The sequence below is a fragment of the Cetorhinus maximus genome, chromosome 2 (genome assembly GCF_964194155.1).
Source record: "Cetorhinus maximus chromosome 2, sCetMax3.hap1.1, whole genome shotgun sequence".
In the NCBI taxonomy this organism is placed as follows: Eukaryota; Metazoa; Chordata; class Chondrichthyes; order Lamniformes; family Cetorhinidae; genus Cetorhinus; species Cetorhinus maximus.
Window position 1 is genome coordinate 48,656,523 of NC_135880.1, and position 14,609 is coordinate 48,671,131.

Genomic DNA, 14,609 nt, shown 5'->3' on the forward strand with positions numbered 1-14,609 from the left:
TCAGGCCCTTCGAACCTACTCCGGCATTCAATGAGATCATAGCTGATCTGACTGTAACCTCAAATCCACATTCCCACCTACCCTCGATAGCTGTTCACCCCTTTGCTTATCAAGAATCTATCTACCTCTGCCTTAAAAATATTCAAACACTCTGGGCAGAATCTTGCCCTTGGATGGCAGCCGACCCCCACCACTGAAACGGGGCCAGCCACCATTTTGAGTGGGCGGGCCAATTAAGGCCCACCCAGCGGAATCCCCAACGGGAAGTGCTATGCGCTCCCTGTGCGGTGGGGGGAGGGATTCCCCAACTGTCAAAGTGCGCTCTTTCATGCATGCGCGCAAAAGAGCGCACTTCTCCCTGAGACAAAGTGGTGTCTCAGGGAGATCAGTGACAGTCCGAAAAACTTTAAAAATACAAAAATTAAAAAATTATTAACACGTCCCCCTCATGTGACAACGCCACACAAGATGGGACCACATAAACTTTATTAATTTTTAAAAATACGGACATGAAACTTCATCCCGCCAGTGGATGAAATTTCATGAATAATCTGGAGCCCGCTGGGGCTCCTGGCCTGCCCGCCAGCCTTAAGGTTGGACTGGCAGGTCTTTAATTACTTTAAATAGCCTGTCAATGGCCTCAATTTCGCTGTCCACCCGCCTTCCTAAAAATTTAAATGGATAGGGATGACGTCGGGGATTCCTCCCGACATCATCCCGCGTCATTTTCCTCTCGGCGACCGGGCCCCGCCCCCAAATCGCCGAGGGGAAAATCCTGGCCTCTGCTTCCACTACCTTTGAGGAAGAGGGTTCCAAAGACTCACAACCTTCTGAGAGAAAAATAATTCTCCTCAACTCTGTCATAATGGGTGATCCTTTATCTCTAAGCAGTAGCCCCTAGTACTAGATTCTCCCACAAAAGGAAACATCCTCGCCATATCGACCTTGTGAAGATCCCACAGGATCTTATATGTTACAATCAAGTCACCTCTTACTCTTCTAAACTCCAGCAAATACAAGCCTAGCCTATCCAACATTTCCTTAAAGGATACCCCACCCAATCCAGGTATTAGTAAACCTTCTCTGAACTGCTTCTAACACATTTCCTTCCTTAAAACAAGGAGACCAATATTGTCCACAGTACTCCAAATGTGGTCTCACTAATCCCCTTTATAATTGAAGCATGATCTCCCTACTTTTCTATTCAATTCCCCTAGCAATAAATGATAACATTCTATTAGCTTTCCTAATTACATGCTGTATCTGCATACTAACCTTTTACAATTCATACACTAGGACCCCTAGATCCCTTTGCATCTCAGAGCTCTGCAATCTCTCACCTTTTAGATAATTTGCTTATTTTTTATTTTTTCTGCCAAAATGGACAATTTCACACTTTCCCACATTATACTCCATTTTCCAGATCTTTGCCCATTCACTTAATCTATCTATATTCCTTTGTGTTCTTTTCACATCTTACTATCCTACCTATCTTTGTGTCGTCAGCAAATTTAGCAACCATACCTTCAGTCCCTTCATCCAAGCACGAGATGCATTCATTGAAAAACAAGGGAAAATGACGGATGCACATGACTGGCATGTAGGCAAAGAATTGCCCAACTCAAACATTGGACATATGAATACAACACCTAACCGATGGAACATGGAATCCAGCTGAAATCATTAGTATCTGTCCAGAACCACAAGCATATAAGCACGAACACCCAACAGCATGACATTGCAAAGAACCCGATGCCAAATGTGGGAAAGTACCAGACAACATGCGAAAATATAACTTAGGAGCGGGAGTAGACCAATCAGCCCCTCGAGCCTGCTCTGCCATTTGATAAGATCGTTTTTACAAAATCACAGAATTGTTACGGTGCAGGAGGAGGCCCTCATGTCTGCACAATCCTCCAATCTTCCCCCTTCTCCCTGCAACCCTGCACATTCTTCCTCTACAGGTAACAGTGTAATTTCCTTTTGAATGCTTCAATTACAAAATGCTTCAATGACATGGCTGATCTGGTTGTGGTTTCAGCTCTACTTCCCTGTCTACCCCCTTTGACTCCCACTTTGACTCCTTTGTCATTCAAGAATATATCTCACTCAGCCTTAAAGATGTTCAGTGTCCCAGCCTCCACCGCTCTCTGGGGAAGAGAATTCCAGAGACTAATGACCTTCTGAGAGAAAAAAATTCTCCTCATCTTTGATTTAAATGGGAAACCACTTATTTTTAAACTGTGTCCGCTAGTTCTAATCTCTCCCTAAGGGGAAACATCATTTCAGCATTCACTTCAGCATCATCTCTCATTCTTCTAAACTCCAATGGATACAGGCCCAACCCGTCCAAATTTTCCTCATATGACAACCCCTTCATCCAGAAATCTGTCAAGTCAACCTTCTCTGAACAGCTTCCAATGCAATTATATCCTTTCTTGAGTAAGGAGACCAAAACGGTACACAGTACTCCAGATGTGGTCTCACCAACACACTGTACAACTGTAGCAAAACCTCCCTACCTTTTTATACCATTCTCCTTGCAATAAATGACAACATTCCATTTGCCTTCGTAATCTGTACCTGAATACTAACTTTTTGTGGTTCATGTACCAGGGCACCCAGATATCTGTATCATGGAGTTCTGCAATCTCACTCTATTTAAGTAATATACTGCTTTTCTATTCTTCCTGCCAAAGTGGAAAACCTCACATTTTCTGACATTATACACCAACTGCCGACAAGAAGCACTAACCCCATTGAAGTAGAACATGATCTAAGACATGATCCAAATGCAACACTCATACAGTCAACCAGAATTGTGAGAACACACAGTGATCTCAAACCAATTTCACAGTAACCAAGTCTGGGCATATCTGCAAATTACACTTCAGGGACTCATTAGTTTATCACTTTGTATAATTGTATGTTTAAACGCCTAACAGTTTTTTTTGATGTGATGTAAATAGTTCTGATTATTTAAGTACACAATTTTAAGTTAGTAAAAAGGGGGTGTTGTGGTATTCCTTTAAGGGCCGGACCTAAAACTGCAGACCACCACCAGACAGGATGTGATGTATATACTCATGTAATCATCAGGCAGGAGATAGGAGCTGCCCTAGAGACCAGACGTGTTTAACTAGCCTCCCAGATATTGTATATAATTTCATCTCTTCAAGAACCCACCTAATTGAGTTACCAGTCCTCTTTGTGTGGTTGGTGTATTTTTGTAAGGTAGAAAACACAACAGCCTGTTGTAAGGGAAAGAATTCTAATAATGGAAAACATGTTGCTGATGGTAACATATTATTTCAAAATACCATACCATGTGATAGTGCAATTGCAAAATATTAATATTAGAGGAATGTGTTGGACCACTATGTCTTAACCAGAACTATTTGGATTGGCAGTCGTGTTCTGTGCAATGTTTTATCGTTGAGTACTTCAAACCTACAGCATATTCTGCCATCTAAGGACAGCACATTTCAGCTTGTTAGCTACTTTTATTTAGTGTTGACTTCAGGAAATTGGATTTGTTGACAGGGATATCTATGAAACAGTGATAGTACATTCTTCAATTACATGCACTACATTAGTTGGGAAATGATCTAACAGGCATTTCAATTTCTAGCTGTGTTCTTGTGTTATCTGCCAGTCACTGTTCATTTGTTCTAGGCTTTCTTCATTTACACTTTTCCATGAACCACCCACACTTCTCAATTCATTATGAATCCCAGCTAAGCACTTCATCAAGGTTCACAGTCACTGAACATATGAAAATATGTGCCAGTAGTTGCTTCCCTTTGATATTCATTGTTCCATGCACGCACTCTGTGATCTGTCACAGGACCATCTTTCTGCATAACTAGATTTCCTGTTGGTTGCATAGGAGCTTTTAAGGATACTTTTTTTGTGCTATAGTGTATATTATTCTGTTCACATCTAAAGTTTAATTTTCCAATAACCATCCTATGAATTTCCCCATACCTGCTGTAATTAATGGTACAAATTCTAGAACAAAAAGTAATGGATTTTGTTATCTTTGTGCACAGAGTTTCAGCCTTTATGCTAATTAATATTTTGACTAGCTGCTACTTCATTAAACTATATTCCATCCGGAATAGGATGTCTGACTGACTACCATCATTATGCTCATACAATCTGGCTCAAAGCTACTGAAGTTGCTCAGTTCAGTACCTGATTTTTTTTTCTTACCTGGCAGGCGAGAGAGCATCTCAGGTGCAGGCCACCTGAATGCTCTAATGAAATAATGCTATGATGAAACTATCTCCTCAGGGATCCAACATAGCACAAAAACTCCCAGAAGCTCAGTGGTACACATTAATGATATTATATGTGTGATGAGCTTTTAGGTTTTAATCAGCTACTTGCCTCATGCAGACTGAGCCCAAAGCTGCTTGTTTGTGCTATCACTTAAAAACTTGGTTCAGTGGAACCTTTTAAAGCTTGTCTAATTGTTTTTTTTTTTAAGATGCCACTGTATTATTTCATTATTTCTCCCCAATAATTAGAGGATGCTACACGTTTGAAACATTGGATACTGTTCTTTTTGATTCTTGAGTGAAACTGGAGAGTTCTGGTTTGACTTATTTGCTGCATACTGCTTAATGCAACATATGAAACTCCACTATGCCAAGATGCATTTTTAAAATTTGAGTATAGTGAATGTTTTGTTTTGTACTACAGATATCGCAATGAGCTTTTCCGTGAATACCTAAATGACATTTTCAAACTGTAAGCTCAAAAAATTATTTCCACAAACAAAGCGTGACTGGATATGTTTATAACTGGTCTTCTGGCGCAATGGGTAGCAGCTGAGCCAGAAGCTCTGGGTTCAAGTCCCACTCCAGGACTTGATGGCCATGGAAAATGTGTTTATAATGTGGCCAAACAAGTTGATCATCAACCTGTAAATCCTTCCAATGCACCAATGGCAGGTGGGAGAGTCTCCTGTTCAGCCATGCTTGGTGTGGAATTGTGCCCCTTATATAGCCTCTGGTGACCTGTTTCAGGAAAACCTTGCCATGGAAACAGACATAAGCATGTGATTTATCTGTTGCCGCTATGCATGGGAGAGAACCAAGGAAGGAAAATATGTTTATATAATTTCATCAGCTGCCCTTTGATTCAAGGTCCACTCAGAGTCATGAGTTTCTGCCATAGGTCTTCATGTGACTGAACAAGCCAATTTTCGATCTGCAGATCTTTGGGCACATGGGGCAGGACGTCCCACATGGTAATGGGATCTAGAATACAGGATTTGCTTCCTTTTCTTTCCTCCCTTTCTGCTGCTCTGCCTCATCATTAAGACGTTGGGTCTCAAAGCATGGTGCAGCTTGATGGACAAGTTGTTGCCATTCTGAGCGATTGACAACAAGCTCCTACAAGTCATTAAGGTGAATGCTGCCTCACTTCATTGCCAGTTGAGGGTCTTTGAAGTGTTTTCCTTATCCTCCCCTGGAACATTGGCTATTTGAGAGTTGAAAGAACAAAACCTGGTGGGGGGTAGATGATTTTTGGCCTTGCGCACAGTGGTCAGTTCATCAAAAGTGATTTTTCATGAATTTTGCCTGAACGCTTGTGGACCTGGCTTCAAGAAGGACACTAGAGTTTTTCTGATGGTCCTCCCATGTGTTGGGAGGGTGCAGCAGATGCATTGCCGATGGAATTTCTCTAGCACTCTTAAATGTCACTGGTGCACAGTCCAGGCCTCGCTGCAGTACTTGAGTGTGGTGATGACAATTGTTCTGTACACCAAGACCTTTGTTGCCTTGCAGAGGCCTTTGTTGTCAAGCACTCACTGCCATAGTTTGTAGAAGACTGAGCTGACACAGTTGATCGGGTGTTGGATCTCCTCATCAATGGTGGTCTTTTGTGAGAGGTGACTGTTGAGGTATGGGAAGTGCTCAACATATTTCAGAATCTCTTCTTCAACATGTATTGAAGGTAGAATATTTGGCTGACCAGGTGTGGTTTTTGCATAGGTTTTGCTTTAACAATATTCAAGGACAAGCCAAGTTCCTTGTATGCAGAATTGATGAAATTGAGAGTGGTTTGCAAATCTGATGCAGAATGGGCAACGACACTGCAGTCATCCATAAACTGTAGGTCACGCATACCTATGGTGGTCAGTTTAGTTTCGGCATGTAGGTGACCAAGGTTAAAAGGTTTTCCATCTAGATATAATTAATACTGACACTGGAGGACACTTGATCTTTGATGAGGTGATGAGCCACTGTCAGGTAGAATGTAAATAGTATGAGGGCTATCACACGACCTTGCTTCACTCTGGTCTGGATTTCAAAGGTGGCTGGGTCAGATCTCCTGCTCAAGACAGTTACAATAATTTCATCAGTCAGCAATTGCAGGATTGTGATTAGGTTTCTTGAACATCCAAATCTTTGGAGCACAATCCATAGCGTCTTGTTATTTACTGAATTAAATGCTTTGGTCAGGTCGATGAATGCCATGAAGAGTTCCTGCTGTTGTTCTTGACATTTTTCTTGGTTTTAAAAAAATTCCTTCACAGGATATGGGCATCGCTTGCTAGGCCAGCATTTATTACCCATCCCTAACTTCCCAAGAGAAGGTGCTGGTGAACCATCTCCTTGAACCACTGCAGCCCATGTGGTGTAGGTACACCCACAGTGCTGTTAGGAAGAGAGCTCCAGGATTTTGACCCAAGGTGATAGTTCCAAAAATTCCAAGTCAGGATGGTGTGTGACTTGGAGGGAAAGTTGCAGGTGGTAGCTTTCCCATGCATCTCGTGCCCTTGTTCTTGTAGGTGGCCGAGGTCGCAGATTTGGAAGGTGCTGTTGAAAGAACCTTGGTGAGTTGCTGCAGTGGATCTTGTAGATGGTACATACTGCTGCCACTGTGCATTGATGGTGGAGGGAGTGAATATTTGGTGGCTGGGGTGAATGTTGAAGGTGTTGCATGTGGTGCCAATCAAATGGGCTGTTTTGTCCTGGGTGGTGTCAAGCTTCTTGAGTGTTGTTGGAGCTGCACTCATCCAGGCATGTGGAGAATATTCCATCACACTCCTGACTTGTGCCTTGTAGATGGTGGACAGGCTGTCAACCATGCTGGAGGTTCCTAAGGAAGACCTAATGTCACACTGTGTCTCTGGGAGGATATCCTTAGCCACAGGAAGTAGGTGATTCAAGAGAATGTGAGTAAGCATTTTCCCTGCAATGGATAAGAGGGAAACACCTTGATAGTTTCCACAGCATGATTTATATTTTTCTTGAAGGTAGTTGCATTGTCGCATTCCTGGGACTGAATTTTTCCCCTGGAATCTGAGTGACTTTAAAAAAGGCCTCACCACAGCAATAAGACGCTCTGGGTGGCCTTAACAAGCTGAGAGTTGGACTTCCTTTCCTCAGTGGAAGAAATCCCCTGTCATGGATGCCAGAAACAGGTAAGTTCTAGGCTTTTTGGGCAGGGATTGGGCCCCTTAGGGAGGTGACAAGTGGTGTTGGGGGATTGGGTTTTGGAAGCACAAAGTGGGGATGTGATCTTAGGGGGATTCCTCCAATGCACATAGGGCACTCCCCAAAGGATGTAACCCCTTTCCCCCCACCCCCCCCCGCCTTTAGGGTGAAAAATTGGCCCATGCTCTTCCACCTTCTGCTGCCCAGCATATTACAGCATTGGAGACAGATTGAGGGCCTTAAGAGGGCAATAATTAGCCACTTAAGAGCCTCAATAGGCTGAAGAGCAGGTGGGCTATCCAGCCCTGTATTATGGGGACCAAGTTGGGGGTGGGCAGGAAGGCAATGGTCTACCTATAATTTACAAGCCTTCCCCCCTGCTGAAAACATGCCCTGTGGGGTCCATAAAATCCATCCCTTGAACAAGAGAGTTCTTCTTCTCCAAATCCTCCCAAAAAAATGAATGCATGGCGTCTAGGTGTGAGCATAAGTCCACCAGCTTTGAAGACCTCAGCTGGGACTCAGGCTTTGTTGGTTTTCATCTGTTTGATTGTTTGTTGCCCTTCTCCCATCAATGGTGGTCAACCCATGGATTCCGCCACATGGTACTGAGGATAGCTTGGAGAGTATCAGATGCCACTGTGGATTCATGGCTGAGTTGTTCAAAATGTTCTTTCCACCATTGATAGATGGAATTGTCATCCTTAAGAGGGGAAACACTATTTTGTGAATGAAAATGATGTTGTTAATCTGACCTTGGTCTATAGATGACCCTGATGGCTTCGAAAATGTTTTGCATGTCGTGATGATCAACGTATTGTTGGATCTCTTGGACTTTCTCTGTCCACCAAATGTTCTTTATCTTCCAGAATTGTCAATGTGAGTCAGTCTTGAGCTGTTGGATTTCTGAGTTTTCACTTGTAACCTTGGGTTGTTCTGTGAGGCACTGAAGGTTGCTTGGTTTTTTTTTTCCAGGAGGTCATATATTTGAGTATCATTTTTCTCAAAACAATCCTGATGACGATGAGGCTTGAACCCAATGACTTAGGCACAGGGGCCTAGTACAGCTGACTTTATTTGATTCCGTTGTTCTGGAGTTGAGTTTGATGTGTGAAGTTTTTCCAGATTGGTCATGAGCTGTTCTTGGAAATCCTCTTTTCTGTCGGGCTGTTTTAGGGCTCAGACATTGATCTTATTCCTCTTAGACCTTTGGGCCTTGCGATATCTTGGTGCTAGGTAAATGTTCATCACCAATTGAACAAACCAATGACCTGTGTAACAGGCATCAGTCCTCCACATGGATCGAGTGATGCAGACATGACTTAGATCTTTGACCTGAGCATTGACATAATCCAGGAGGTTCCAATGCTTTGATCTAGGATGCCCCATGTGGTTTTGTATTTGTCTTTCTGGGAGAAGTGGGTGTTAATTATAATGAGGCTATGCTGAACACAGTATGTTAGCAGGAGGCTGCCATCTGCATTGGCTTTTCCCACCCCATTTTTTCCAATGGTTCAGTTTCAGACTTTGGAATCAACCATCCCTGGCATTAAAGCCCCCAAGAAGAATGATTTTTTTTCTCCTTTTAGGATGGCAGTGAGGACTTCATCAAGGTCAGAATAGAACTTTTCCTTAACATCTTTATTGGAGTCAATGGTCGGCCATTAGCGATGATGACAGTGGCATATTGGCTATGGCTGAGCTGTGGATGAAGTGTCATGAGTCTTTCATTGATACTAGGGAGTTCTGGCAATATATCTAAGACCCTACTCTGGAAAGAAAAACCAACTCCATGGGCAAGAGGGTCACTGTCAGTCTTCCCTTTCCAGTAGAAGGTGTATCTCCCTGCTTGTTCCTCACCTGCCCCTCTTCAGGAGGGCAGTGATGTCAATTTGCAGTCTTGATAGCTCACCTAATGTGATAGTGGCTCTTTCTGGATGGTCACTCTTGAGATTATCCATGAGCTTTCTAACAAAATCTGTATTTTTCTTTTCTTGCCCACCAAGTTGTTGATTCCACTGGGTCCCCCAGTTAAGAGAAAGTGGGACAGCCTATTTTTTAGGGTACCTTTTCTAGCTCCTTCTCTTTTTGGAATGAACAGACAGTATCCTGATGTGGACTACTCAGTCACAGATGCTGCTGCCCAAGGACACCTCGGTTCCAACACAGGTGTCCAAAATCCTTCATCCATCTGTCTAAGCGCAGATTCCTGAATAGGGACTCCCAAGTTCACAGCCCTGCAGCCATTGCCAATTCTCAATCACCACAGGACTGGGTAGTTGGACTCTGGTAGAAGCCTGTGCGCAACTTTATTTAACATGAGGATCTTGAGACGCCATCAGTGTTCACACAATTTGGTTGAATTCATGGTCAGATTTTGATGACATGTCGAATCACGATGATTGGGACCATCTTGCTGCTGCAGCCATCTTTCCCCTTCATAGCTAGTGAGATGCATAGTCTTCCTTCACCTGTTCTGCCGTTGAGGACTTTTTGGGCCACACTTCATCTGGCACCTCCCCCTCAAAATTACCACCATGGGCGGCCCTCCCAGGAGCAAGGAGGCCCTGATGGAATCACTCAAGGAACCATTGGAATGCACAAGTCTCTCCACCACATCAAACTGGCATTCCACATGTATATATAGCATGAACAAGCTATGAGGGACATTCTAACCACAATAATAAGTATTCTATTTCCAGAGTATCTTTTTATTTTAAATATTGGTAAAGTTGTTCTATTATATTTTCTACAGGAACATTTCCTCCTGAGGAGAACAGGGCCTTGCTTGACACTTTCCTTGATGTGCTCAGAGTATCACAAGTCACCGAGATTGTCTCAGTTGTGCACTTAGTCTACTGGTGAAACAGTTGTTTCTGTGTTCTGCATGAGAATTGGACTGACTGCATGGAACAATGATGCAGGGGAAATTTAAAATACTTGCATTTATATAGCTCTTTTCATGACCACCAAATGTCTTAAAGTGCTTTACAGCCAGTGAAGTACTTTTTGAAGTGTAGCCACTATTGTATTGTGGAAACAAAGCAGCTAATTTGAGCTCAGCAAACTCCCACAAACAGCAATATGATAATGAACAGGTAATCTGTTTTTTTGTGCTACTCATTGAGGGACAAATATCGGCCAGGATTAAGTAGTGCCACAGGATCTTTTGCATCCACCTGAGCCAACAGATGGGGTGTTGGTTTAACATCTCATCAAAATATGGCACCTCAAACAGTGCAATGCTCCCTCAGTACTCCGCTGGAGTGTCATACTTGCTATATTTTGCTCATGCTTTGGAGCCTTCTAATTCAGAGGTAAACACGCTACCACTGAGCCACAACTGACACAATTAACTACTACTATGAGGGTTTTAAAAGGAAAAACTGCAGTTTGGGTCCCATCCACATTGGAGAAAGGATTCTGACGTCATCTAGCTCCACTTCAGGGGACCTGGAGGAAAGGCACCACTGTTACTATTGATGGAAGGAAGCTGTCCCCTCTGTGAGGGGCCAGGAAGGAAACTATTGATGCTTAAGACTAAGATGGAAACTTTAACTATAATGAACCAAAAGAGAATTGACTCCCTGTTGCTGCAGAATGTTAAGAATACATCACTTCTAAGGGACAACGAGCAAGTATGCTATCAGCGCAGTAAACCATATAGGAAGTTGCTGTTGCCTTTGGCAATTCAGGAAATTAGCTACCTCTATAAGGGATCAGAAGGTACCTTGTTATCAGAGTTGTAAAGGAATAAAAAAGGAAGTCACTTTTAGTGATAAATGGTCAGGTGGAAAGCTATTATTGTATCATTGAGGGACTATTATACCAGTGAGTCTGAGTTACACCTTTGAGATAATAGTGCACCAAAATAAAGCATTTTTGTCCATGTTCATTTATCAATTGAATTATTTATTGTTGGACAATAAACACAGGGTGAATTTTGGTTTCTTTAAGGTGCAGGAATACATATAACAGTCAGACAGGCCAAGAATCAATTAATATGCATCCAAGTTCAAATTCTTGTCAAATAAAAGAGAGGTTGACATGTTAATTGTTTACATGGCCAAAGTTTTCATAACAATGTTTCTAAACCACAGGGGTGCTATGCTGGTTTCATAAACATGAGGTGGAATTTTCTCATCCAGTCCATGACAGGTTTTGTGGCAGGTGGGGCTGGAAAATTCAGACAGAAGCCAAAAATTGGAAACCCACTGGCGGGAAAACAGTTTGGAATTTTCCCCTCGCCACTTTCATGGCGGGTGGATGGCGGGTCGAGTTTCCTGCTGTTCCTTGGCGGGAAACCCACTTGCATGCATTGTGGACCAGAGGAGGCTTAATTTAAATAGCCCTGATTTCTCCTCTCATCACCCATCCGTAAACAGCAAGGTGCTTTTTTTATTATTTCCCTCCTTCATAAGTGGTGGCATGTTTTCCCCAACCCTTCAGTTTAGGGTGATCCAATCACCTATTAATAACTCCACAGCAAACTCGAGATAAGGTAAAATAAGATGATTGCTTTATTGCTTGGGAAAGGACTTTCACAATATCTGCCCCTTTATGCACTCATACAATAAAAGGTTAAAAAAAAGGGTACAAGACAAGACCACAATAAAAATAAGATTTATGGTTTCACGTGAGTCCAGAGTCCAGAATCAAAAGTCCCGTGGCGTATTCCTTCAGAGGTTAGCAGGCTGAAACCGTTGCAGGGTGATCGGACTTTCCAGAAGCAAGGACTTCCACATTGGGAGAAGGCATTTAGAGATGTATTAGTCTTGAAAGCGCAGATACAGAAATTCCAATGTTCCAGTAGTTCACAGTGTAGATGATGGGCCAGGCACTTCACCTGGACAGAGCTCTTTCTGCTGCTACCTGTTAGATGATAAATTGTAGACTGCCTGGGTTCAGTTCCACACAGAAATATTACAGGTTCCGGGAGCTTGGGAGAAGTCATGTGAAATACCCCCCCACCCCCCATTTCTTCTCCTCGGTGTCGGACAAGAGATATATTTTCCCAGGTCTGGAATCTTGAGGTGTTTAATAGAGGAGTCAGGTCCCTTTTGTCCTTTGCAAACATACCATCTCCGTTGGCCGGAGCTCTGGCTTAGAAATGCAAAAGAGGTCGGGGCATTTCTTTGGAATTTGATTGTTAGCCATAATAGAGGGCACTAGCACCTCTTTAAAGATAGCAAAGTCCCTGCTGGTTTCTGAAGGTTAGCAATTCCTCTATTATGAGTCATGGCTAGTCAGGGTAATGCCTTGTCCATTTTCAAAATAAAATAATAGTTTTATAAAGTAGTCAGGTTGAAATATATATTTTCCTTCCTATCTTCTGGCTGGGACACATGCATTACCATCTCACAAATGGTCATTAAAAATGCTACTCGCTGGAATCACGTAGCCCCTCCCAATCCAGCCACATCACAGGAAATTAGACCGGTCTGAAACATGTTTGCAAATAAGTGGCATGCACTTTGCTCCTGACTTCAAGGTGAGTGCAACATTCAGAGCCTACCAGAAATAGCACCATTCTGGGTTCTCACCAAAGCCACTGAGACACTACACTGGTGGGGGTGTGGGCTTGCTCCCCTCATTGGCTTCCTCCATTGTCTGGGAGGGTGTTATCTGCATGCTAAGGCAGAGCAGGAACCCAAACAGAGACCAGCATTGCAACCGGGGAAGGGGGGAACAAGGAATGAGACACAGGGGACAATGGGCAAAGGTGGGGTTGGGGGAGGGGGGCAAATGATGGCAGGCAGAGGGGAAACCAAGGGTGGGGAAGTTGGAGCCCAACAAAAAAGACTGGAACACAGGCACAGTGGCGAGTGGAATGGGAACAGAACTGTACGAATTCGAGAGGATGCATGCAGATTACAGTGTAATATGATGTGGGTTGTGTTAGCATGGCATAAGTGGGTAAGACTTGTACAGAGACTGATGGAGGTGGGGGAAGGGTAGGCTTGCACATGAGGAACAGGTTGCACAGAGACTCATGGAGCAGGGTGGGGAGGAACACTGTGTTGTCAGCAGTCAAGAAGGAATGGGAGAGCAAAGAGAAAGACAGTCATATTCCCTTGCCTAGGGCCAAGTCCTGGGGCTTAGTGCACCTGATAATCAGGGTGCGAGAGTGAAATAAGTCCTGGGGCTTTGCAGGCCATGCTACAAGGCTATGCATGGCATGCACATTGTAGTCCTGCTCTAAGCAGGGGCAAGGGCTGTGTGCTCAGTTGGGATAAGGCACAGCTTGGTGTGCAGGGCGTGGTCATGATCTTAATGTTGCTGGCCATGGTCATGTCTGGCCTGGTACTGGGCTGCAGATGGGATGGTCAGGGTTAGAGGAGGCATCTGCAGACTGTACTGGGGAAAAGGTAATCCAGAGGCGGTATTCAAAACTTTCCTGAGGTGGGGAGGGGGGCATCTCCTCTGTAACAGACTGTGCACACAGCCTCAAGATGCACTAGCACCTCTTTAAAGATAGCAAAATCCCCGCTGGTTTCTGAAGGTTAGCAATTCCTCTATTATGAGTCATGGCTAGTCAGGGTAATGCCTTGTCCATTTTCAAAATAAAATAATAGTTTTATAAAGTAGTCAGGTTGAAATATATATTTTCCTTCCTATCTTCTGGCTGGGACACATGCATTACCATCTCACAAATGGTCATTAAAAATGCTACTCGCTGGAATCACGTAGCCCCTCCCAATCCAGCCACATCACAGGAAATTAGACCGGTCTGAAACATGTTTGCAAATAAGTGGCATGCACTTTGCTCCTGACTTCAAGGTGAGTGCAACATTCAGAGCCTACCAGAAACAGCATCACTGAGGTGAGGTCTACAATGGGCATGGGGACATCAACAATTATGGGTTCAGGTGGGAGATTGGAATATCGAACACTATAACTATGGGATTCAGGATTACTGGGGAGGTTGGAGAATAACGGGAGGGAGCTCTATCTGCACACTGTAGGATTCCAGGAACATTGGAGGGACACAAACACACAGAGGGAGGGTTGAAGCTGGTCTCATAGTAAAATCAAATCACCACCATCTTGGTTAGACGAGGCAATGGCGCAGTAACAAATTGAAAGTGGAAAAGAATCTGGATGGGGTGGGTCAGAGTCACTGTGGGAGTAGCCCAGGGCTGAACTCAGGGGCCC

At 43.6% G+C, this 14,609-nt stretch overlaps 1 protein-coding gene across 7 annotated transcripts in view; it reads left to right on the plus strand.

Moving 5' to 3' along the window:
* LOC144694155 (single-stranded DNA-binding protein 2) overlaps nucleotides 1-11,351 on the plus strand; it is a 587,421-nt gene extending 576,070 nt beyond the window's left edge. For all 7 annotated transcript variants that reach the window (XM_078564501.1, XM_078564508.1, XM_078564524.1 and 4 more), the window contains one exon: nucleotides 10,210-11,351. In XM_078564501.1, the coding sequence (XP_078420627.1) occupies nucleotides 10,210-10,308 (99 nt within the window). In that variant the 3' untranslated portion in view covers nucleotides 10,309-11,351. The remainder of the gene's footprint in view (nucleotides 1-10,209) is intronic.
* Nucleotides 11,352-14,609: the final 3,258 nt, after the last annotated feature.